Source organism: Drosophila pseudoobscura, chromosome 3 (genome assembly GCF_009870125.1).
Source record: "Drosophila pseudoobscura strain MV-25-SWS-2005 chromosome 3, UCI_Dpse_MV25, whole genome shotgun sequence".
Classification (NCBI taxonomy): Eukaryota; Metazoa; Arthropoda; class Insecta; order Diptera; family Drosophilidae; genus Drosophila; species Drosophila pseudoobscura.
This window is the reverse complement of record NC_046680.1, coordinates 22465453-22490604: the sequence shown is the minus strand read 5'-3', so window position 1 is coordinate 22490604 and position 25152 is coordinate 22465453. Positions and strand designations below refer to the sequence as shown.

The following is a 25152-nucleotide window of genomic DNA, read 5'->3' as shown; positions in this document are numbered from 1 at the left end:
CTCGGGGGTTTAGGCCGCACACAATAAAGGATAATATGCATAAAATGCTCAACTTTATACGAGACTCGAGTCTACGCACCAGTTAAAATGTCATTTCGAGCTTATGCGGTGGGCGGGGAGGGGGGGAACAGAATATTGAAAGAAAAACGAAAACGATAAGCGATAGCCAGAGAGCCTCAGAGGCAGGCCTTGCATATGGTATCCATCGGAATGACGAAGCAGGAATGCCCTTACCACAAAAAAATGGGAACAAAATTAAAGCTAAATCCATTTCAAGCTAGCTTCCATTATCAAAAATCATCTTAAAAACCTATGGAATATTTTCGATTAATTCGATTATTACAAATCGATAAAAAACTATGAACGATAACTCACTCTTTGCACATGTTATCGGTAATATGGATAAAAACTCTCTATCGAAAACCTATCGAATATTTTCGATTAATTCAACGATAACTCACTCTTTGCATAAGTTATCGGTATTACGGGTTTTCCCACAGCTTAATAATAATTAATTAAATATTTTTGTATTTTGGGAGAAAGTTTCCCACGCAATTATTGTGTTGCTTTTTGCTGGGATGATTTATCGGTACTTGATCGATAATTAATTAGGTTTCGCGGCGTTCCCGTCTAACCCAAGATACCCTTCGGAGGCTCAGTCGCCTGTGGCCAGGGGCAAGGGGCAAGCAAACCAGATGAGCATGTGACAGGCAACAATGTTGCCATTATTGATGTGTCTGCTGAGAGCGGGACGGGGAGAGGCAAGGTGGCAGGAAGATACATAGCACAACCGACCATAATGCGGTTTCTGAGACATGCAATATAAAATGGATTACCCAAGAAGAAAGGATGTCAAAGAGGAGGAGCCCGAGACCGAGACCGAGCCTGGGACTGCGACTGCGACTGAGACAAAAGAGAGATACGAGACCTAAGCCAGATTGTCCGTCATTATCTGTATCTCGCAGCGAGTTCCTGCTGCAATTTCCGTTTAATTATCGACTGCTGTCAACAGTAATCAGTGGCAGGAGCCAAGAGGAGCGGAAGAGTGTCATGCAGCAAACAACAAGCGAAAGAGGGAGGGAGACAGAGATGTATAGGTATATATCCAACCCCGAAAAGCATATTCCATAAGCAAATCCATGCAGCAGTTGACCTGAGTTAACATCTACTTAAAGCAGACACTCACACAGATACGAGATGCATCCCCAGACAGGGAGGGAGAAGGAGAAGGAGAACGAGAACGAGAAGGAGAACTCTCTGTCCGCCGAGTGCCCGCTCTGTGTGTCCGTGGACGGTGCCACGCCAAACGACCCCATTAGGTGATAGACAAAATCGTAATCCCAGAGCAAATCAGTTGCTCTTTCCCCGTCTCTGGCTTTGGCTCTGGCTCTGGCTCTGGCTGTGGCTCTGACTCTGCTGCTGCTGCTGCAATTGAATGCAAAAAGCAAAAGCTGACAGCCAACCAGGGCCATAAAAAGCAGCACAGACGCTACAGGAAAGGACCGAGGAAGCAGATAGTCCGAAATAGAGTTCAGCATCGATAGAGGGGGAGGGGACCGACTCCCAAGTGGACACTGAGAGAAAAGAAGGCCTCGAAGCGAATGCGGAACATCTGTGGAAGCCCCGTAGATCCCCAAAGAGCTCTGTTCTTTTTCTCAGTGTCTGGTCAAACGGCGACTACGACTGTTGCCATATGCACACACAGATACACGTGCCTGGAAGTGCCACTTGGCAACCGAGCTCCATGGCATGCCCCAGTCGAATGTCAAATGCAAAACACGGAGTATACGGCGTATCCCCCCCGCCACTCTGGCCAGGAGCATGTCATAACCCGGTGCTAAGGCACTGACACTCGCACGAGACAGAGACAGAGACAAAGCCGCAGACAGAGTCGAAGGCAAGCCACCAAAACTGGCAGAACGTCAACAGTTCTGGGCTGCTCGGCTGCTCGGCCCTGTTCTGGTCGCGAATAGCTTTCCCATATTTATGGCGGCCCAAAGCGAGTCGGCGGCTCCGTAACGGACCATATTTGGCATCATTAAGCGGCGGCCGCTGCCGCTATCGGCAGAGGGCGTAGAATGAGCAATTTTCCCGATTGGTAATCGAGAAGAGAGTCCCGCGGCAGAGGCTGGCAGATCAATGAACTGTCGCCAGGCCTTCGCCGCGGGGCCGGGACCCAAGCCACATGCAAGTGCCTTGACTGACCTTGATAGCCCCCCAAGCCCCACCTCTCGTACAACAAGTGCTTGCTGCAGATAGAGATACGCAGATACACAGATACACAGCTACATAGGGCAGGCATGACGATGACTTGTCTTTTACACAAATTGACATTTCAAATGACAGATTCATTTGGTGTCCGCGCTCTGTGCTCTGTTCTCGATGGCATAAGGCGGAAGTGCGTGTTGTATCTCTGTATCTATGGATCCGCAGCTCTGTATCTCTGCATCTCTGTATTTTTGTATCTCTGTATCTCTGACCAGTGCCGGACGCTTCGCTTTTGCTCATCAATGCACAATTATTTATTTATACAACATGTCTAACTGCCGTCTCACTGTCTGTCGGCCCAAAGCACGCCCACACCTCGATTGGCCAGCCCCTCCGGCGCCCCTCCGGCGCCCCTCTTCTTGCCCCCGTCCGTGGCACTGCCTCAAACACTTTGCTCTGCGCTTCATTAAATTAAACTTGTATGCGAATTGTTGCCGTACTCGTAGCTGTTGCTCTTTCGGCCTTTTCACATTTCATTGCCACAGTCGTTCCCGTTTGCGGCGCTGCCCCAGTCGCTGCCCCAGCCGCTGCCTTTTGGGCTCTGCCTCTGCTGGCATTTTGGCTTTTGCCAATCAGTAATTCTACTTTGTATGCCGTTCCCCCCACTCCCCCTTTTGTTTCTGCGCTTCTTTTGGCACTCGTATTCCGAATTGGATGCCCCATGCGAGCGATTTCCGTTGCGGCAGGCGAGCAGCGTCAGTGGCACCCCCAGCCCCGGCCCCAGCCCCGGACACAGCCGTCGCCCGCCTAAAAACCGAAACCAAACCAAACATTGCGCACTGCGTTGATATCTTAAATGACACTCGCTGCCAAATAAAGATTGACGTGAAATTCATTATATCGTATACGACTACGGACGGGCCTGTGTTTGGGTCGGATATGTGTGTTTTTTCGGGTGAGTGGATATCGGAGGGATCGCAAGGGGGAGCGCAAAAGTGTCAATTGCAGGCTTAGCTGCACACACACACACACACATTTAAGATATTCCGCCAGATAGAGAGCGTTTAATTCCATCATTCGATGCACAATATTTCATAATTGAGAGTTTTGTATCGATTAATCAGTGAATCCGGGCAAAGAGAGTGGGTTTTGAATTGAAAAATCTATAAACTAGCTATCGATAACTAAGCGATAGTTAATCGATAATTATTTAAGTCGAATTTCCACCATTTTATGTGGAAAAGATGAATCCAGATGAGAAGAGTAAGTTTTTTATGCAAGAGCTATCGATCATTAATCGATAATTATTTAAGTAGACTTTTCATCATTTTTTGTAGGAAAACGATCAATTCTGGTTATTTGAAGCATAATTTGAATAAATAAATGTCATAATATCCATTTTTGGTCTTGGAAACAACCAAAAGTCACAAAACGATTTGTAATCGATTCATTATTCAAGTTGCAAATCGATTCGATGGCATTTATCGGTGAGCGGGCAGTAAATTGTTACATTTTCTGCTCTCCGCAGAGTCTGTGCCTCGTGTGGCGACAACCTGCCCAATAAGGTCATGCATCATGAATGCCGAAGCCTTGCCACACAGCACAATCGCTGGCTGCACTCGCTCCATATACGCCGAGGCACACAGAGAGGCCGTGGTGCATGGTGCTATTTTTAATTCAATTAAATGTCATTTGCGGCACTCAACTTTAAATTTTAACTGCAGCATAATTTGCCCAAGCGACAGGCAGAAAGGCAGAAAAGCAGAGAGGCTGCAACAAAAGGGAGTCGCGTCGAGCGAGTGCGTTGCATGTGCGGCACGCGTGGGCAGGATGCAGGATGCACAGACAACCGACAACCGACAACCGACAACGATGCATGTGACGCCAACGCGAGAGCTGCCAAAAGCGCAGGACAGAACAGGCCCAGGCCCAGGCCCAGCCCCAGCCCCCGAGGAGTCCGCGGCATGGGGGAATCGGAGGAACAGAGCAACAGGGATGGGGCACAGACGGAGAGAGTGAGCGGCAGTTAATCTGGCGATAATGACGACACATAAACACCAACAACAACCCAGCGACAGGGACAGCAACAGCGATAATGATGATGATGATGATGATGACGATGCTCGAAATATATAAAAAACGAAAGAGTAAACGGGGCTGTTGCGTCTCCATCTTTCGGGTGTGGGAAGTGCTCCGTTCCTCTTCAGTTCGGGCCAAATTGCATGTAATGCGCGACACATTTAGAGGCAACGGCAACATCCACCGTGGCAACGAGTGGCACATTCACCCGCATTCGCATTGCCATGGAAGCGTGCACTCTGCCGCTGCTCGGCGTTTTCCAGCAGAGCATTTTCCCAGTGCCGGCTTTCACTCAACACAAATTAAAATGTAATCAATTTCGCAGCAACGGCACCAGTAGAAATGTTGCCTCCGTTCAAGTGACATAATTCTCGCGCTGTCTCCTCCAGGGCCACCCCTGGCGCTGGAGCTGGCTCTGACGCTCGACAGTGCCCCATCTTGTGTCGCGTCGCGTCGCTGCTTTGCTGTGGATATTAAACACTTTGTCATTTATGTGTCAAAATCATGTCAGCGTGAAATGGCGACGCCCGACGCCCGACGAGAGGAAAAAAGAAGCGATCCCCGGAACAGAAGCGGCTGCAAGAGCCCCACGAAATTGTCAAGTGTGATAGAAATCAAGTGAGTGAGCCAGCAGCAGCAGCTGAGTGAGCGACTGACAAACTGACAAGCTGGAAAACTCCGAGGAGGAGGCACGCAGCAGTCAATGACGCACACGCATCGCATCGCATCGCATCGCAGCAACAGCAACAACAACAGCAACAACAACAGCAAGGCCCTCCTTTAAGTGGCATACTCGCGGGCCTAATGCGCCTCGACACATTTGGGGCGTGGCTACAACATGGCACCTGTCAGGCTGCTTGACGAAGCAACCGACAAGCGACAAAAGCGCTGCCAGAGGCAGGGACAAATCGCCATCGAAAAGAGGAGCACGAGAGAAAAAGCTTAACTGATTTTCGCTCCAGTTTCCATATGGCACAGTTGCCCCTGCCCCTGCCCCTGCCCATGCCCATGCCTCACAGCAAAGGCATTGACCAACTTACCTTAATTGAAACCAAGTTCTTATCGCTGGCCAAAGTTTCGTTTAGTTTTCGTTTGTAAACAATATCTTATCGTGGCAGCCGCCCTGTGGGCTGTGGCGGTGGCGGGTGGGGGAGGGGGAGGGGCACTCGGCTAATGTCAATTAATTAAAGGCGAAAGTGCCTGACAGCCGTATCGAAATGCATACTTTTCGATGGGACGACAGCATCAAATATTTAAGAGCACGACCTGGAGCCGGTAGGGAGGGGGTGGGGGGCGGGAGGGGCGCCTTAAACATTCATGAGGGGCGTGTGTCGCCTCATTCGAAATGCAACCAAAAATTGTTGCCGCATTCGGTAATGGGTGCGGTGCCGCACTCACAGAATATTCATTTAATCAAGTGGCGCGCCCGAAGGTCTTAGGACACCCCCAGGCTCCCTGTCACGTCAGTCCAGGGGAGGGGGCGGGTGGCATGGTTTTATGATGCAGCAGCCGTGGGACATGTCAGGGGGGAGGGCCATAAAATCGGGCTGGTGGCAAGGCTTTTAATCGGCATTCCGTTTCGGTGGCAGTGCGTTAACGTTCAACGGTGCGTATGCGCAATTTTCTGCCATTTTTATTGCTGATGAACATCATCATCAGACACCACAGACACACACACACACACACGTAGTCCAATGTCAATCATCATTTGCAACAATTTATTATTATAATAAATTTTTTTTTTTTTGGGGGGGGGGAGTTCCCGAAGCCCCACTCTCCTGTGTTTTCTTTCAAGCAGCTAACACGGAAAATGTTGAACAAATCGCATTAATTGCTGTTGCTGTTGCCGCTTCTCTTGTTGCATGAGTGAGAAACTTAAGTGGAGGCCTTAATGCGGGGCCACAACTTTTGTTCTTCAGAGCCCGCATATGTCGGAATGACAGTAAAAACAACTTAACTTGGCTTGCCAGTCCCCCCCAAAAAATAACCAGAAGGCCCAGAACCCCAAGCAGGGCGGGGGGGGAGTGGCAGAGGAGGAGCCATTGTTGAGCTGTTAATGAAAAGTCAACTTGATTTTCATGCCAGAGCAGGCCGTTCCGTTGACTTGTCCAACATGCCAGAGGGATGGGGAGGGGGGTTGTGTGGCATGAGGCATGCGGCATGCAGCAAGATGGCAAGAAAGAAAAGCACGAGCAACTGAAAAAACTTTCACTTTATCATTAAGCCTGACAGGATGGAACTTTTTCCAGAGGCTCTTCTCCTTCGTGTGTCCCCGTCTCCCTCTGTGCCTCTGTGCCCCATGTGTGTCCAGGACTACGAGTATATTGAAACATAAATAGAATTATAAATACTCTACGGGCATCCTTCGCTCCTCTGAAAATCAGTTAAAGTTATTGCATGTCGTCGCAGCTCGACATAGACAAATGTTGCTCTTGTCGTCGCAACTGAAGGAGGCATGCACCACATCCCCCACAGCCACCGCCCACAGGGGGGCCTCTCATCAACTAGCTGTCTTCATGTGCCTGTTGCCAACTTGACGAAAATTGAATTCCGAAACATGCTGGTAAAAGGAAAAATGTACAGAAAGAAACCAAAAAAAAGGAGGCAAGAACAAACAAACCAAAAACGACACAAAACTCTAGAGATGGGCGAATAGAGCGGCACTTTCAGGAGCAGCGGCGGCAGCGGCGGCAACAGGAATTCCAGGATCCAGGACAATGACAGCGCAAAGCCGGGGAATGCAACACCAACGGAAAAAAACAGCAGCGACACCAACAAAATGGCGGCTCTTAAATGTGAAAAACGCGTCGAAAACTGTTTGAACAACAAGCGTGAGCGGAGCAGCTCCTCTGCTCTGTGGAGAGGAGCTTTGAGGGGCTGAAAGAGGAGCCAGTGCACGGCTACGCGTAGCGGCAGCAACATCACAGGAGTTACAACAACAACAACAGCAGCACTCTAGCTGCTGTGACACCATGCGTTTCCCACCGATGATTTTTCAGCCATGCAACACATTCCAACGGCGAAAAATAGAGACCTTCTCGTGTTTCTCTACTTTCCAACGAATACTGTTGGAATAAAATCCTGGTGGAAGAAGCGACGTGCCAGAAGCTGCTTTGCAGCTGCCATCACTATGCGGCGGTGCGTTGGAGTTTCGCTAAGTGCCATTGCTTTGCCATCTCTGACTTTCGGGTGGGGGGAGGGGGCTCCCGCCCCATGCCGCTCCCTGTTGATGGTCCTTGTTTGCCTGTTATGTTTTTTAGCGTTACGTAAATTGCGTAAATTGTGTGCATTTTATAGCGCTACACTTCATGCTGTCACGCCTCCCCCTCCGCTCTCCCCTCTCCACAGGCTTTCACTCGTCACTCTCCCCCCTCCCCATAGACTGCACATATCAACTCTTTTCTCTTTGCTTTTTGGCAACATTTCTTGGGGATTGCTGCTGTTGGTGTTGTTCGAGCTGTCATCACGGAGAAAATGTCTTCGTTGCTTTTATTGGGTGTGAACTGTTGTTGTTGTTGCTGTTGTTGTTGTTGGTTTCTCATTGAGCAAATGTTGGTGTAAGTATCGGTGTGGCCAAGTGGCTATGGAAGCCCTTAATGGTGAGTTTTTCGTATGAAAAATGTGTTGGTGTAACAGAAGAAGTTTCCAATGATGGCTTTATAAGTGCTGGTGACACTATAGCTTATGATATGGTATATATCTAGTGTTGGTGTCTCACTGTTTTGTGTTGCTATTGTTGGTGTAGTGTTTGAAGCATTCTGGTCTTGTTGGTGTAACCAACAATGCTGCTATTGCTGTAGTAGCTTGTGTTGGTGTAGTTGGTGTAACTAATATTTCTGTTGTTGGTGTAATTACGAGTATTATCGACGTCAGTACTAGTTCCACAGCTGTACAAACGGAATTAACTATTGTTGGTGTAACTTTTTTAGCGTTCTTGTTAAAAACAACAGGGTTACTCGCATTAGCAGTGCTCTCAGAGTGGCTAAAACTCCTGACAAAGACACATTTAGTAAAGTAGCAGCTGTTTCTCCCCTGGTTGTTTATCGGTAAGTGCCTCCCCGTGAAGTAGGGTCCAACTAATCAAAGATAGCGCAAAACAGGGCCCCCTTTTCAATGGTTTTGATGTAAATTTATCGTCCCACCACGGCTAATAGGCCCGGCCCTGTCCCGTCCCGTCCACCTACCCCTAAGAGCAGAGTCTCTAATTGTTACGCCTGACAGCATCGCGTGACCAAAACCGAACGCTAAACGAAACGAGCGAGGCACAGACCCCCAAGGGGCCCCAAGGGGCAGCCAAGAAAAGAAAACGACGCGAAAACGAAAACCAAAATTAAATCGCAGGGCGCCGGCGAAATTCCACGCGACGCGATGTGACGTTCAAGTTCATTGCCATTTAGGCCAAAAACTGGCGCACGCGGAACTTGTCTTCTGACCACAAAAAAATAAACCGAAAACAAAACAGAAATAATCGAAGGCAAAAGCAGAAGCACAGGAAAAACACGGCTATTTTTGGGAGCCCACGTAGCTGTGGCACAAACGGCAATTGCTGTTGTTGAGGCAATCGAGGCATTAAATGGCACACGATCGGGGGATGGAGGATCGGGGATGGGGGATAGGGGATAGGGGATGGAGGAGGGTGGCAGAACTAGTCCGTGGCCTATGCTGGGGCACGTTCCTGTCTTGATGAATGCGAAAGGCATTTAACGCAGTTTGTTGCAATTAATTTCGTGGCGTGATTTGGGGAGTGTGAAGATTTTTGGTTGCCTGCCAAATGCTACAGAATTTTGATTTCATAAGCCGCCAGCCCAGCGAGCACTGAATCCTGCACTGACACGTGTACGACAGCAGTCAATGGGGGAAAATGCACTCGAAAGTGCATTTAACATGGCCCCCCACTCCGCCCCACTCGGCCCCACGGGAGTGCCGAGCATGGGGCATGTTGCTTTTGATTTATTTGCATGACAAACGGGTTAATTACAGCATGTTGCGGCGCCACTGCAGCGGCAGCGGCAGCTAACAAAAAACAGGATTTTTTGTTTTATAGGCACACACAATTGTTGCATGCCCCCCGCTGTCCGGTGTCCACTGTCCGATGATGCAACACCACCAACAACGCTTTGTGGGCGTTTGAGATGGCGCCAGCAGAGGCATGCGGCGTGCGGCATGAGGCATGTAAAATGGTAACGTCAATTGACAAGCTTGTCCCCGTGCCACGTTGTGGCGTCATAACGATCCCCCCCTACCGCCCACATACGTATCTTTTTTTGACCAGGAGATGCAACGTCATTTATTACACACACCACCCCCTGCCCCCCGCACCCTCCCCTCCCCTTCCCTGCTTAATCTCCCTTCCCCTCTCCATGGAGCCAAGTTCCTTTGTTATTTGATTGAGCTGGAGACCGGGGCCATAATGGAATATTTATTTATTAAATGCAAGTCTCTCTCTCTCTGTCTCTCTCTGTCTCTCTTTGTCTCTCTGTCTCTTTGTCTCTGTCTGTGTGTCGATGTCTGTCCGTTGTGTAATTTATCACTGGCCCAGAGTCCAGGTCCCTGGCCGGCAGAGGGAATTTTCCGGGGGATTTAATGCACTGACAATGCCTGAGAAATGGCAAAGGAAAGAGACAGAGAGAGAGAGAGTGGGGGGGGGGGGGGGATTGGGGATTGGAGTGTGGCAATGCATAACGCATTAACAAACGGCTTTCGGCCTTCGGCTTTGGGCTTTGGGCTGCATATTGGCTTTTGCGATTAAAGCGCTTCGATGCGAGTGGATCGGCATATCCTTCTGGCCCAGGCCCAGGCCCAGGCCCAGGCCCAGGCCCGGCTTAAACGCATGGCCGCAAATTGTTGAATATACATTTTTATGCGGCCACAGTTTTTTAGTTGCCACATGGCCGGGCCTGCCTTTTATCGGGCATTATAATAACGAGTAAATGCCACAAATTGTTTAATGCGTTCGTCTGCGCCCCCTCCCCCCGCCCGCCCTCCGCCAGAGCCATGAACGATTTATGCAAATGCAACCAATGCACTTAGCGCCGTTAAATAAACAAAAGCATTATCAGCCAGAGAAGAGCCAGGCAGCATCCACCCAGAGGCAGGAGGCAGTGGGGCAGGGGGCCAGCAGGCTGTGGGGGGCACAAACAGAACCACTGCTGAATGCTGAATGCAGAATCGCAAGACAATGCATTAAATTCCCTCCGTGCGCAAGCACACATCAAAAATTCACTATGCAACTTATCTAAACGCACTAAATTACACATTAAGCAAGTATCTTGAATCAGAGACTCGCACACGAGCACACAGACACAGGGGGGGGGGGAGGGAGGGGGGGAGAGTGCGCAAACATTGCGCAAGCAAATTGAGTTGCATGGCCATGGACTGGAGACTCGCTGGAGACCCGCTGGAGACTCGCTCGAGACTTGTCCGGGCCAGCACTCTGGAGTCCGTGGCGGGGGGTGGCGGGGGGGCTGCAAGATGCTTAATTTTCGTGTGAGCATACACTTTTTGCTTTCACTGTGCTGCTGTGCTGTGGCTCTCCGGGGCTGCCCTGCATCGATTATGTAAATGCAAAAATTTCCATTAAATGCATTGAATTCCATTACGAACGCATCATCATCATCATCAACAGAATCAGCAGTGGCAGTGGCAGTGGCATAAGGCAGTGGCAGGGGTAGGGCCAGTGGCTGTTGCCGAGTCTGGGGGCCACCATTGTCTTGCGTCTGCGAATTTATAGCTCAACAACAAGTGCCGCCGACGCAGAGGGGTGCCCAGAGGGGTCGAGGGTGCCACACAATGAAGCCATTTGCCTGTGGCATGCCTTAGCCCAAATTCGTACTGTAAAACGTTTACGGCAGCGGAGGCTTGTATTTTCATTAGCCAAACACAAATTGAAGCGACACGACACTACACAAACCGAAGACCCAAAGAAAAACACTTAACATCAACACGAAAAAGGCTAAACAAGCAGCCAAGGCTGAGTCCGAGCCGAGTCCGAGCCCAGTCCGAGATCAGAGAGCGAGAAGAATCAACAACAGAGGAACGAAAACTACTGTTTAAAGATGTGGCGGCCATTGGAGTCGGAGTCGGAGTCGCAGCAGCAGCTGCCGCCGAATGTGCAGCCAAATGCGTCTTTTGTTTGCCGGCTTTCACTCGAGGCCCAGTGTTTGGCCATGCATTTCACACCTCAAGTGGGGAAAATACCAGTTTCCAGCCATGTGCTAGGCATTGCCTATCAAATCAAACGAAAAACGAAAACTGGAAACCGAAAACCGAAAACTGGAAATCGAATTGAATCGTTGCTGAAATTATGCCTAGGAGGCTACTCCCTGAGGACGGGCAGAGGCCCAGCAAGAGCCTGATCCTGGTCATCTTTGCCATGGCCATTCTTATGAAGGCCGGCATCATTGTGGTGGAGCTGATGCTCTAAGCGGTGGGCCATTGACGGGATAATTACCTGCAATGAAAGGAACAAAAGGTTACTTCTCCGAAGAAAGAAAACACACAGAAAAGGTGAGGGAGAGCGATGCCCGAAGTCAAGTGCAGTTCTGGGCTCGAGGGTGAGTGCATCTCGGGTTTCACGGGGCTACTTGCCCCACCCCTACCACCCCCCGGCAAAAGGGTCTTTCATTATTAGCCCGCCCTTTGACTTTTCCCATTTTCCGGGCAGGCCAAACCGCGAAGGCGACGAAGGCGACGAAGGCAAACCGCAAAACATAATTTCATTCTTCCCGCTGTGCAAAACAGTGAAAATAATTTGACAACTTGCTGGAAAATATGTCACATGAAGGAGGTCCCCCCCCCCCGCACCGCCCGGTAAACAGGAGAAAAAAAAGGGTTTCGGCGTCGCCTTTCGGGAAAAATCAAAACGAAAATCCAGGAAAGTGAACTTTTATTAAAAGCTGTCAGCTCCACAAAACGCGGACACATTTCTGGGGAGGAGGGGGGGAAGGGAAACTGACATCGTGGCTTCATTAGGGATTCCTGGAATGCCTCTCACTGCCGCGAGTGGCACAAGAAGTGGCACATTGGCGTGTCCTTTGATCAAACTTTGATCCATATGCGATGCCACAGCAATGTGGCAATGTGCAGCTGTCTGGCTGCTCTTTGATGTGGCAGCAACACGTGCCCCCAGCGAGATATGGATATAGGCCTAATTGGAATCGATTTGGCTCTGGGGAGCGGGGGGGGGCACGGGGTGGGGGGCAATCCTTTCCTTTTTGGCCATTAAAAAACAATTAACAATTTCAAGCACTCAATAAAATATTTAAACTCAAAAGGAAAGTGAATCCTTTTTCCACAGAAGCGGGACAGAGACCCCCCCCCTTCCCCCCCTCCCAAGGGCAAACCCCCGAAAGGCAAACACAGTGATAAATTACAAATGGAATTGTAAAGGGGCGCAACAGCCAAAAGGAATTAACAAGAAAGAGAGGGGACACACAGAGAGAGAGAGAGAGAGGGAGAAAAGAACAATTAACGGCAACCGAAAACAGGACACGCCTCCAGACAGACACACTCCATTAGTCCATTAGTCCGTCTGTCCCTCTGTCCCTCTGTCCTTCTGTCCATTTGTCCATGTTGACTCGATGATTACTCTCGCCTTTGATTAATTTCGCCCTCATCGATACTTTTGCGTGGCTCTGGCAACCCTTTTTTCCTGTCCTAATTTCATGGCCGCCAGTGTAATGGCTGCCAGTGTGCCCCGACTGTGTCTGTGGAGGGGGGGGAGGGAGGCACCTCCACCAGTGCCCCAATCAGAGCCTTTGATTAATGAAAAGCCTCTCGTTTTCCACCTTCGGATGGGAACCACAAAGTCATTTCCGCCAGTTTTCGGCCATCATTAATAACGAAAACCAATAAAAGTGTTGGCCGAGCATTTAGGCCAAAATAAGTTGTCATCATTAGTGGCAGTTACAAGTTGGCCAAGAGCAGAGCAGAGCAGAGCAGCATACCCTATAGATATGATCCCCAAGGAACTGGAGAGGGTTCGACTGGGGAGTTTAGATCTATTCCGAGCAGTTCCTGAGATTCCAGATGGATGCCCTTTGAAGCTTCCCGGAGACAACTAGCGCCCGTTTCCGTGTTCCTTGGAGCCCATATACGATTCCGAATAAATCTTCTTGGAGCGGAACCAAACATGTCCACATTTCCTTCCAGGGTGGAGGACAGCCGTTAGAGGATGGAGGGAACAACAGGAAGCTGCCAAGTACAAGTCGTAACAAGAATTTCTTTCGCTTTGAAACAAATTGGCAACAATTGATGAATGTCTGGTAATGAGGCCCGAAACACGAACAAAAATTAAGGCTAAACGCAACTAAAACTCTGTCAAAAGGAAACGCAGGGAAAGGAATGAGAAACAGAAGCCCAAAAGCAGGCGCCAGAGGCAGGGCCTATAAATAAATAGGCACACACAGATACACACGCACACAGATACACACACACAGATACATTGACATGGTATTTACAGCACAGTGAAGCCATTCCATTCCGAAAGCAATCTGTGTAAAAGTAACGTAGTCATTAATCATTATCATATAAACATCAATTGGTGTTTAGAGTGTTGCACGGTCCGAGGGGGGGGGCACTCTCTTGCCCCATGTTATTGATTGGCCCATTCGGTTCTGTGGCTGTGGCGTCTCAAGGAGTGCAGACAGCCAACAAAAAAAAAGAAAAAAGAAAGAAAAGAGGAGAAATCGGAAAAGAAATCGAAATGAAATTTACCGTAAATAAAACCGTTTCCCAAGGAGAGGGGGGGGCGGAAGGAAGGAGGAGGAGGAGGAGTAGGAATGAAAAATTTAATTTATAACCGAATATATACGGAGTATTGGCCAGCAATGCCCTTCGACCAGGCCAATTCCTGTTCCTTTCAAATGGGGGGGGTGGAGGGAGCGGAAGAGCAGACAGAGAGCTTTCTTCAAAGGTTTCCTGTTTGGCTCGATTCAATGCATTAAGGCCAAATCATCTTAGCCGAAATCAAATCAGAGAGAGACAGAAAGAGAGAGAGGGAGAGGGGGAGAGAGAGTAAGAGTGGGACAAAACTATGTCTCGTGGAGATATAAATCAACAGAAAATAAGACAAATTCTGAGAGACTCGCTGCGATGTTCCACCTAATCAAAGACAGCCAAAGCGGCAACAGAATTACATGTAATCAATTTGTCATAAGAGCCCGCACTGGTATTAGTGTGTATCGGTGTGCAGGCAGCCAGCCAGAGGAAGGATGAATGTATCTTTGGCGACAGTTAACCTTGGGGCAGCTCTTAAATGGGGCGCAAATCTTCAACACTGACAAAGGTCCTTCACACAGGCGAGATGCCAGCCGCTTGCCACATTTATCTTCTGCCCCTGCCCCTGCCACCATGTGTGGGCATTCCCTCATTAATATTTCATATTTATTTCAAGTTATTCCTCAGAACTCTGATAAAAGCCAGAGCTGACTTATCAGAGTACAGAATTGCCTTTATTTCCATACAGAAAAGCCAAGAATATAATATTGTAATATCGGGTGTGTATTGTGTTGTTTGTGACTCGTTTTTTATCAGCAACAGCATTCCTTTGGAGAGAGAACAGCCATCAATCATTATCATTGGGAAATGGAAATGGAACTGGAAATGGAAATGGAACTGGCAATGGAAATGGAGGAGGCCCTGCCTTCCACTATCCGCGCCTTCCTGCTGAGGGCTCTATCTTTTCTCTTGGTATTTCTTTGCCCCCCCTCCCACCCTCTTCAGGGTTTTCCTGTGATTATGGCCTGCTTGATAAATTGCTTTCTGTGCGGCTTAGTCCATCGTTTAGTCCCCATATTTTATTTGGCTTATTAATTTTTCTTCCTTTTCTGTCGCAAACAGCAGCCCCCTCCAGAAATTTCCATTACTTCTCCCCTCTCCCTCGCACTTGAAGCATTTTCAATTTGTTTAATGCAATTGGGGGAAGTTTCCATCTGAAAAAGCGCGTCAATTGATGCACTTAGGCGCTAAGATCTCTCGTCGCACAAAAGGTTCACGGCCAGACGAGTGCACATTGAACGAAGGGGGGGTGGGGGGGGACAGACAGCGGGGTGTGTAAATTGATTTCATTTTTGGGCTTGCCACCACATCCCACAGATACAGAGATACAGAGAGACACCCGACATCAGCGTGAAATATAACTCAAAAAGCGACACAAATTTTGGGGAGGATTCAACGCTGGGAAAGACCGAGGCCCATCCCCAGACCGAGACCCAGCCCCAGCCCCAGCCCAACCCAAGGTCTGTGGGGGGAGCCATCAAGGGGTGCCACTGTTCCGGCACTCACTCTGAATTTTGGTTGCATTCCGATCGCCGGAGCCCTGCCGGTTCCCATGGCGGCCGCTGAGAATCCAAATCCATTCTCTTGTGATGTTATATGAGCCGAAAACTGTTTGAATGGATGATTAACATACATGAATGGGAATGGGATGTGTGCTCCTCTCGGAAGGGTACGCGTTGTTTGTTTTTCGCTTGCCCTCAAAACTTTGATACGGAGCAGATGACACACGCAGTCGGGTGTCGGTGGGGGAGGGGAGGGGAAGGGGGGCAAAGGGTGCGCTGCCCCTCTCTGATTCATCGCTCGGCCAGCCGCCTGTGGGCTTTATCTTTGCCTTGCAACAGGAAATGCTGCTGCTGCTTCTGCTGCTGCCCCCGAAACGATTTAGCATTTAGCACTCAATGCGAATGCTTCGGCACGCCCATATCATCATCATCCTACTCCTCCTCCCCCTCTGGGCCTAGCAATTGTTTCGGAAAAATATTGAGAAATAAGGGAAAACAATTCACCGCCATATGCGGCAGGGGCACGGGCAGGGGCACGGGCAGGGGCAGGGATATGTGGGTCTCTTAAGGTTCCAGTTGCGAGCCTCTTGATCCCTTTTATGGGCAATGTGTCGGCGACCGAAAATTGCTTTTGTATTTACAAACAGAACAACAAAATTTGTTCCTTATCATCGCCTGCTGTCGCCTCTCTCTTGCTGGGTGGGAGGGGCATGCCCCCGAAGATATTGGCGCCATTTGGTCTTATCACTTATCAGACATCATGCAGACGACAGCAGGCCCTGTGGGCCCTCCGTCGAAGGAGCCCAAGGTTACACACGGGTCGGGTCGGGTCGTCCCTCCCTCCCGCCCTCCCCCTCCCTCCTTTGGCTGTGAGCTTAGCTGAAAGTAATTTATGTTCGGGCCAAAGCAGGGCCTTTAATTAGCCCATTGTTGGGCATCTGACAAATTTTAGTTGCCCGCCAAGGGGCATGGGCCTCGACGGCGGACAACTGTCAACTGTTTTCATATTGAGGCGGCCTCTGCCACTGCCACAAATCACTGGCAACCACCCACCCACACGCACCCACACGCACACATGTCGCATCCCTTCTTGTTTTCCCACATTTGACATACATTTTTCGCCAGAAAACATTTTAAGGGTGGCCAGGAGGAGGAGGAGGAGGAGGAGAAGGGGGACGGGACTAGGCCAAAGGACACCAGACTGCCAGCCGACAACAATGGCGGTCGTCTAGCCTGGCTGTCATCCCACGCACCACCGGGCGGAACGGCACCCACTCCAGCCCTCCTTCTCCTGGATCTGGGCCCAAGTAGAAGGCGCGCTCATGTGTTTTCCCCCTCCCCTTCAATGGCATAGCAGTGTAACATCTCGATAATCCTTCAGGAACTCAAGTATCTGGGAGTATATGCCATTTCACCTGCTCTGCCAGAGTTTTGCTCTGGGGCTTGAAATACTAGAGAAGGATAAGGGCAGGAATCGGATTCCTTTGGGCTTGAAAAACGATCAAACTGCTATCGATCAGCATGGAAAATGCTATGCCCACTGGAGATGTATCTATCCATCCATCCATCTATCTATCTATCTATCTATCCATCTATCTTTCTGTCTATCATTCCATACCATTCCCAAGCAAGATCCTATTCCGCTGTTGCCGGCATGTATCATTCCATTCGGTGTGGCTCGCTCTCGTTCGCACCCTTCACACATGCCACCCCCACCCCCCTCGCCCTCCCCCTCCCCCCTCCACCATAGACGTGTGCAAAATTCAACAAAATAGCAAGTGCGCAAAAAAAAAAGGAATTTCAAAAATACCAAAAATATTCGAAAATAAAAATTGTTCTGGCGGCCTCCACCCCTTGAGATTTTTCGCCACTGGGGAGGGGGTGGTGGTGGTGGAGGGGGTGGGGGTGTGCCTGTCGGTGGTTGTTGCTGGGCTGGCCTTTTATTTCGCAGCATTTTCCGCAAACATTTGCTCAAGACGACGGCGATGGCTACGGCGATGGTTGTTTACCCAAAGAAATGGAAAGCAATTTGTAGCGAGTATTTCGGTACTTTGGTATTTCGGTATTTCGGTATTTACTTGGAATTTACATAAAAAATAAAACAATGAGTGTGCAATTGGCTGTGGTATAATGAAATCGTCTCGTCTCGTCTCGTCTGTGTGTGTGTATCTTTCGCTCAAATGAGTCGGCAGTGAAAGATGACGATTTGCAGGAGGCTGGGGCTGGGGCTGGGGCTGGGGCTGGGGCTGGACCCGGTGTAGCCCCGAGGCACGTGGCCAGTCGCCCTCGAGGCCATCGCATTATTAAAAAAGGATTAGTTTGTGCCGCTCGTAAAAGAAAACTGTCAGGACACATGGCCTCTGCCTGAGTATCGGCCTCTGCCGCTGGCTCTGGCTCTTGCTCTGGTCTTTTTTATGGCCAGAAAGAGCACGCTCCCTCTCTCTTTCTTTGGGAGGGGGACTTGGGGCCCGGCTTCGGAGGCAATAAAGATTAATTTCGAGGCATAAAGCGGCGGCACGAGAAGAGCAAGCAATCAGCAAAACGAAAAAAAGAAATGTTTGTCCTTTGGCGAAATCAATCAATTGCTTAGAGAGACCATTTTTTATTGGCCAGAAAAAAAAGTCTCAGTGAATGCCAGTTGCCGCTTTAATGGGTAAAAGTCGTTCGACTGTATGTGTGTGTGTGTGTGTGTGTGTGTGTGTGGAAGGAAATGAGGAATCAACCCACATGGAGAGGCGCCCCAGCCCACGCTGAGAGATTAGCAAACAGAGAGCTGGAGACACGACCCACAATCAGGGGACTGTTCTCCTTAACAAGGCAGCAGCCAAGGGGGCGGAGGGGGAGGGGGAGAAAAAACACAACTGTAATTAATACGAAACATATCCACTCATTACCAAGAGACTTTATCAACGGGCGCACATCTTTCGGAGCGAAAAAGAGCAAAAGACCAAAGCAGACGAAAGAGATACAGATACAAAGAGAGAGGGAGAGGGAGAGACAGCATCAGCATGGTAAGAGATGGAATTACAGGAGGAGGAATAGATTGTAGCTAAAATCTGGAGCCACACACACACAGACAAAGACACACAAATGATGGGGGCGGTGGGGGGGAGACAAACGTTGCCTCAGCAAAGGATAAGAGAGAGCCCCACAGAGGAGATGCCAACTTGATGTATGACTCTAATAAATACGAATTTACCAGGCTGTGGCAGGGCCGCAGGGGTAGGGGCAGGGGCAGGGCGGCTGGGGCTGGGGCTGGGGCAACCGAGGCATACATAATTGTACAACCAATTAGGAGCTGGATACAGAGAGGATATAACTCAAACTAAAAGCACAAAGAGAGCGGAAAGAGCAATCATCGGCGGATCGAGAAGTCCACATTCGAGGCCCAATCGTGGGCTGAGAGTCTCTCTTCAGAGCCGGGAAGCAGTACGGAAACTGTGGGTGGAAGTGGAGCCGATGGCCGGCAACTCAATTATCCGCAATTTAGACGAGTCCTTTTCGTCCGGGTGGTGCCCTCCCCCCCGCCACACTGCACCGAGGGAAAAACAGCAGGAAAATGTCAGCTCTTCCAGCCGAGACGCCTTCAACAGCTGTGCAGAATTTTGATTCCGGTCTGAGGTTCGTGCCCCCAATTGCGGGCTACTGGCACACCCGCTCTTGCAATAATTATTGTGCGATATGGAGCATCACAAGGGGGAGGAGAGGGCAAGGGGGAAGCTCCTCCTTTGGAAGCCATTTTTTAGCCACTCTTTGGCTTGATCTCGCCCGCTCTCTCTCGCTCTCTCTCTCTGGCGGCATCGCTGGGAGTTATGCAAGAAGTCTGCTGCCACAAGTTGCAGCAACTTTTCTGGTTAGCTCTGCGTGTGGCAGCAGGCGGCGGCAGTAAGCCAGTGGCGGTGGCACTGCAGACCGCAGCTCGAGGCGGCAGGGAGCGGAGTCTGGAGTCTGGAGTCAGTCGTATCATAAACTTGCACGTAACCAAGCGCCACTCCCCTCCCGGCCTTAGAGGGGGGGCAGTCGCATAGTTAAATATGAGCTATGTGCCGCAAATGCGAGTGTCTAGTGTGGCACCAGCACTCCCCGGCACTCCCCGGCACACACTCGTAGATAAACAGACAGTGGCGTCGCGCATTCCACATTATAAGCATAAATCCCGCAAAAACTATAAAAGGACATGGACACGGGCGCACAAGGGGCAAGGGGCAAGGACGAGGGTGCGAGGCAGGGTGCGAGGCTGTGGCTGTGGCTGTGGCTGCCACGTAGTGCGAATGTGCGAGGGGAGGGCGCGCGTATATTTGATGATTAATTGCAGCCAAGATGATAAATGATTGAGGGTAATAGAGGAGTAGCAAATGTGTGGCAGAGGCACAGTGGCACGAACGACGACACCAAGGGTGTATGTGTGTGTGTGTGTGCGTGTGTGTGTGTATCGGAGGGCATTTAAGGCCCACAGATGCTTGGCCCGCACGTTGCCCCCTGCCCCCTCTGCCGCAGAACAAACATATTTTCAGCAATTGCACGTATTTCGGATTTCTCTCACTCTCTCCCTTGCTCTCTCTTTCTCCCTCTTTTCTCTAGTTCTAGGTCTTTGTCTCTTTCGCTTTCTTCCTCTCTTTCTGGCACTTCCTTTTGCTTTTTCTTTGGCTTTTTTGCTGTGTTTGCTGGAAAAAAGAGCTCTGCCACTGCCACTGCCGCTGCCGCTGCCACTGCGACGTGTTTTAGTCAATGAAGTGGGTGTCTGTATCTGTGTGTCTGTGTGTGTGTCTGTGTATGTGTGTGGCTTATTATGTGCGTGTGTGTGCGTGTGTTGTGCATCTATCTTCATGAATTTCCCAACGGCAACAGCTCCGTTTTCTCAGCGCTTTTTTTTCTGGTTTTCTTCCGTTTTTTTTTTTTTTGTATTTTTTCTGCTCTTTTTGGTACGTGCCATTTTTGGGTTTTCTGCCACGATTTTCGTGTGTTAAATGTTAACTGCTGATTGCATATTGTCGAAGGTGGTTGCCTGAGGGCAGGGGGGGCAGTAACCAGGGGCGGGGGCGGGCTGAATGGAAATATTTAATATTAAAATGTAATTGGGAAATATGCAAAGATATTCCGTTGGACGGATAGACAGATAGACAGAGCTTTAGATTTATTTCGATTGATTTAAATTTATTTCAATTTATTTAAATTGATGGTTTAAAATTTGTGCAACCGCAGCACAGGGACCTGCCACTGCCACAGAATGTGGCTAATGCGCTGGGCGAAAATCGCATAGAATCCGCTTAGATTTTCACAAATTAAAACCAATATCCAATGGCCAATGGCCAAGAGCAAATGGCTAAAATAATACCGAAAACTCGCCAAATTCTATAAATGAAATTAATCGCAAATAGTTTTGCGGGTGGGGGAAATTGTGGGGGGGGGGGGCGTGCCCCCTCTCATCAAACGGAAAAACAAAAGGAAAATTCAATTCATTTTCGGGATTTTCGCTCGTCAAAATGAAAGGAAAATACGGTTTAGATACCAGATTGGAGTGGAAATGAAATAAATTAAGAGTAGAAATCCCCCTCATCGCCCCCGCCGCCCCCTGATGCCCAGAATGGCATTTATTTTTCTTGGTTTCCAAAAACAGCCCACCAAAAAAGAGCTAAAGATACAAATGCAGATACAAAGATACACATAATGTATGCAGCAGATACAGATACAGATACAGATACAGATACATGTGCCAGAGCCGCAGCTTGTTTGTCTTTGCCACTGAGGCAGCAGCAAAGGCAACAATTTGAGGCTCAACAGCTGTTTAAATGGAAATGAGACACAAGTGTTTCCCAGCGACGGACGGACGGAGGGACGGATGGGACCGTATTATGCCTCATAACCATGGCATAATCACTCCCCCCTCCCCCCTCTCCCCTCCAGCTAAAGCACTTCCCTCCAATAACAATTACAATAAAACAATAAGCAAACAGCAAAACGCAGCCGCCGCATCGGAAGCAGCCGGAAGTCAACGGAAATAAACAAAACATCCATCCGCAAGTTCTAATTACAAAAGGCAGGGAGAGGGAGTGGGGGAGTGGGGGGGGGAGAGAGTGTGCGTGGGAGATCGCTTGAGAAAGTTCCAGTACGAAATTCGTGGTTCTGCTCCTTTTGATGTCCTTGCCACCTGCCCGCCGCCCCTGCAACGCCGACAAAACTTTTATTAAATGCAGCAATTTAAAGTTTTTAGCCCCGAATCAAATCTAACCGCTCTGGAGGCCAGGCCGCAGCGGCAAATACCTTAAAAAATACTACAAATATTAGCCAGAGAGCAGAAACCACTTTTGATTGAAGAGAATGGTTCTAGTTTAAGGAGGAAAACCCCTCCTCTTTCATCTAGTACAAGATATGATTCTGGGCCTCTTCGCTGATATGTTTATCCATGGAAGTATCCATGAAACCCCTTAACTTTCACCCATGATCTAGGATAGGATCTGATTCCGGGCTCTGCCTCTCCAACGGCTAGCGGCCTCCTCGCTGACGCTGCCAATACTTCAGCAGCTTGCCTCAATCAAGTATTCAGGCTGGCAGGGCCGGGCAGGCCATCTCTTTGGTTTCAATTTCAAGTTTGAACAAACTTTCGCAAGTTCCGACTTTCCGACATAAGGGTATCCGAAGGAACGGCATCCCGAGCAGAAGCGGCAGCCCCAAACGTCAGCGACAACGACGACGACGACGAATACCAAATACAAAATACAAAAAGTTATGCAAAAATGTGTACTCGAGTTCAATTAAAAGTTTTTAAGTTGTGCAAATGAAACGAGTGCATCGCGACTCGCGACTCGCGACTCCCGGCTGCCGTTTCAATTCCAAATTCGACTTAAACTTCGACTTCGACTCAGACTCAGACTCGCACTTGATACGACTATCCCACACTGCTGATGGAAATTCCACAAAATTCATCCAAAAGCTAGTGCTTGCAGGATTGAAACATTTTCATGTGCCTATTTCTGTGTATTTTGATGGAATTTCTGGCTGGAAATACTTGAAATATCTGTCTGCTGGCTGTATGTGTATCTTTTGTTGTGCGTGGAAGCTAAATAAATAAACTGAGGGTGTGAAAAATTTGTTCATTCTTAATTTGCAGCGAAACCTGAAACGGTGGCCAAAGAGCGGCACAGCCTCCGACTTGTCGCAGATTTCTTTCATCCCAAATGGGAAAACAGAAACAAAAACAGAATACAAAATACAGACCCCCCCCCCCTGCCCCCCTGTCCCCCTCTGCTCCCTCAAAGTCGTAACACAATCTTCTTATGCGTCAGTTATTTTTTTGATAACACCCCAAGACGACCCCCCCGCGGGTGCCAGAGATAGGGAGAGAGAGAGGGAGAGAGAGGGAGAGAGAGGCCAGTAGAAGCCACGAAAAGCTGTCTGCAATCAGCTGGCGGCGGTCTTCGATTCGTTTTATCAGAGAAAACACTCGAAAAAACGAGCAACAAAAAATAATAAATAATAAAAAGAAATGCCACACACAAACACAGAAAAACACACATACAAAATTGGCAAAAAAAGAAGAAAAGAAAAGATTAAATGTCTGTATATAGTACAAGTATACATTTATTTAGTATATATATTATGCATGCCGCGCGATGATAACCGAACCGAGCGCTGAGTTTGCTGGGTTGCCGCTGGTTTGCCGCTGGGTTGCTGCTGGTTTGCGAATTTCTACTTATTTATGGCCCCGGCACATCTATTTATTCGGCTGGCCCCATCTTTTGTTGGGTTTTTCGCGCAAACAAAACTGAAATACATATCAGTCCGGGAGAGACCATAGAAACACACACACACACACATACATATAGCGGGCACACACACACACACACTTGGAGCACCCGAAAAGCTTATCAAGAGTTTATAATTTCTGGCGATTTAATTTTAGACCGTGCGGCAGGTAAGCTGGAATACGCAGACCTTGAAAACAAAACACTAAACACTTTCGCCTCTGGCCCCTCTGGCCCCTCTAGCCCCTCCAGCCCCCTCTAGCGATCGACAAAGATTGCGCAATGCCCCAAAAGGAAGTCGAAGAAAAGTCGCCCAAGTCGGCCAGGTCTTTCGATAAAATTGAGGAATTAAGTAGTCGAGTCTTTTGATAAATTTCCAAACACAAAGCAAACACAAAGCAAACACAAAGCTCTGCTGGAAGGTGACGTCAATCGGGGGGAAATTTGGCGGACAAATATGAAGGGAAATGGGAACAGTCTGTTCTGTGAGAGGAAAACCAAATGGAAAGCCAGAAACCCCCATAATCTTGAGCACTATTCCCTCTCTGCTATCGCCGAACTACTTTAGTTTATTGAACAACAAAAACTAGATCAATTAACATTGAAAAGCATGGAATGTTTGCGATTAGATTAGCCAAAGGGTTCAGCCCAAGATTGTGCTGAAATTCCCTTAAGAACTGAATCATCTTTAGGAAAGGTTGCAATGGTCTGGGAATGCTCCCATATCTACCATCGAATAGGCACTGATTCGGTATCGTTTTGATAAGCATAAGATAGGGATTTGGGCCACAAACCTGTTGCCATTGATCCTCAATGGAGGGCTGCGACGAGAAGTAGCCGGTGGTGCAGATGCGCTCCAGTTCGCTGAAGATATTCCCGCTCGGTAGGATATCCATCTCGAAGTCCTCTTCGGTGAATCGCAAAAACTCTAGGGACTCCGTGGTGAGGCCGTTGCAGTAGGGTTTTGATTGATTGATTGATTGAATGCGGCTCAAAGTGCTGCTCTTCGAGGTTTGCTTTATGCTATATGCTATATGCTATACGCTTTGTGCTATATGCTATAGATCTATGTACTATATGTATATGCAGATGGTTATGTGTATTATTTTTTTGATTGAATTTTGATTTCAGAGAGAATGTTGCTTCCCGGCGCTGGCGGGGGCCGCTGTGGGCTGCATTTTGACACTCGCGTCTGTGGATTATCTGTGGATATATACTATATACTGTATGGGATCCACACACACTTATCTTTCTCGCACTTTATTTTGTTAATTTTTAATTTTTTTCTCAACTAATTTCATTCGGGGTTTCTTTGATTTCGCACTTTTTCACATTAATTGATTCTTTTTTCCTATTTTTTTTTTTTAGATTTTTATGAATGCATTTCCATAATATTTTTTCTGTTGTTTGTTTGTTGGTTGGTTTTTTTTTTTTTGTTAGCTGCAAGTAAGCAAAAAAATGCATAAATAATCATTAATTATGGGTTTCTTTTGGGGGCGGTGGGGTGTAGCGGGGGGGGGGGGGGTTCTTTAACCCACATTCTTTTTGGCCTGTTTTCATCTTCTGCCGAGTCATCGCCCGTCATTCCGAATTATTAATTATGCTAGTTTTATTTATTTTTATGGTTTTTTTTTTGCGCTCTCTAGTGGGAATATTTTCAATACTTCTTTAAAAATAGATCTCGAGGTTTTTCGCCCCGTCGTACAATCTCGAATTGGTTTCAGTTTCTGGTATCTGTTTTAGCCATGCTCAACACAATTTGGAAAACACAGTTTTGGGTCAGTAACCCCGATTCGAGCACTACACCCGTGTGCATACTTCTCTGGGCGAGTGTGTGTGTGTGT

At 48.6% G+C, this 25152-nt stretch overlaps 2 protein-coding genes across 3 annotated transcripts in view; one reads left to right on the top strand and one right to left on the bottom strand.

Moving 5' to 3' along the window:
• Nucleotides 1-24732, bottom strand: part of luna — a 103433-nt gene extending 78701 nt beyond the window's left edge. Inside the window, exon 1 of one of the 2 annotated variants that reach the window (XM_033377824.1) lies at nucleotides 24103-24732. In XM_033377824.1, the coding sequence (XP_033233715.1) occupies nucleotides 24103-24204 (102 nt within the window). In that variant the 5' untranslated portion in view covers nucleotides 24205-24732. The remainder of the gene's footprint in view (nucleotides 1-24102) is intronic. The other variant, XM_033377825.1, reaches the window with a different exon arrangement.
• On the top strand, nucleotides 11519-12199 carry LOC26534410 (uncharacterized). The gene is made up of 2 exons (XM_015179438.2): nucleotides 11519-11840; nucleotides 11951-12199. The coding sequence occupies exon 1, from the start codon at nucleotides 11591-11593 to the stop codon at nucleotides 11708-11710; it is 120 nt and encodes a 39-aa protein (XP_015034924.1). The 5' UTR covers nucleotides 11519-11590; the 3' UTR covers nucleotides 11711-11840; nucleotides 11951-12199.
• Nucleotides 24733-25152: the final 420 nt, after the last annotated feature.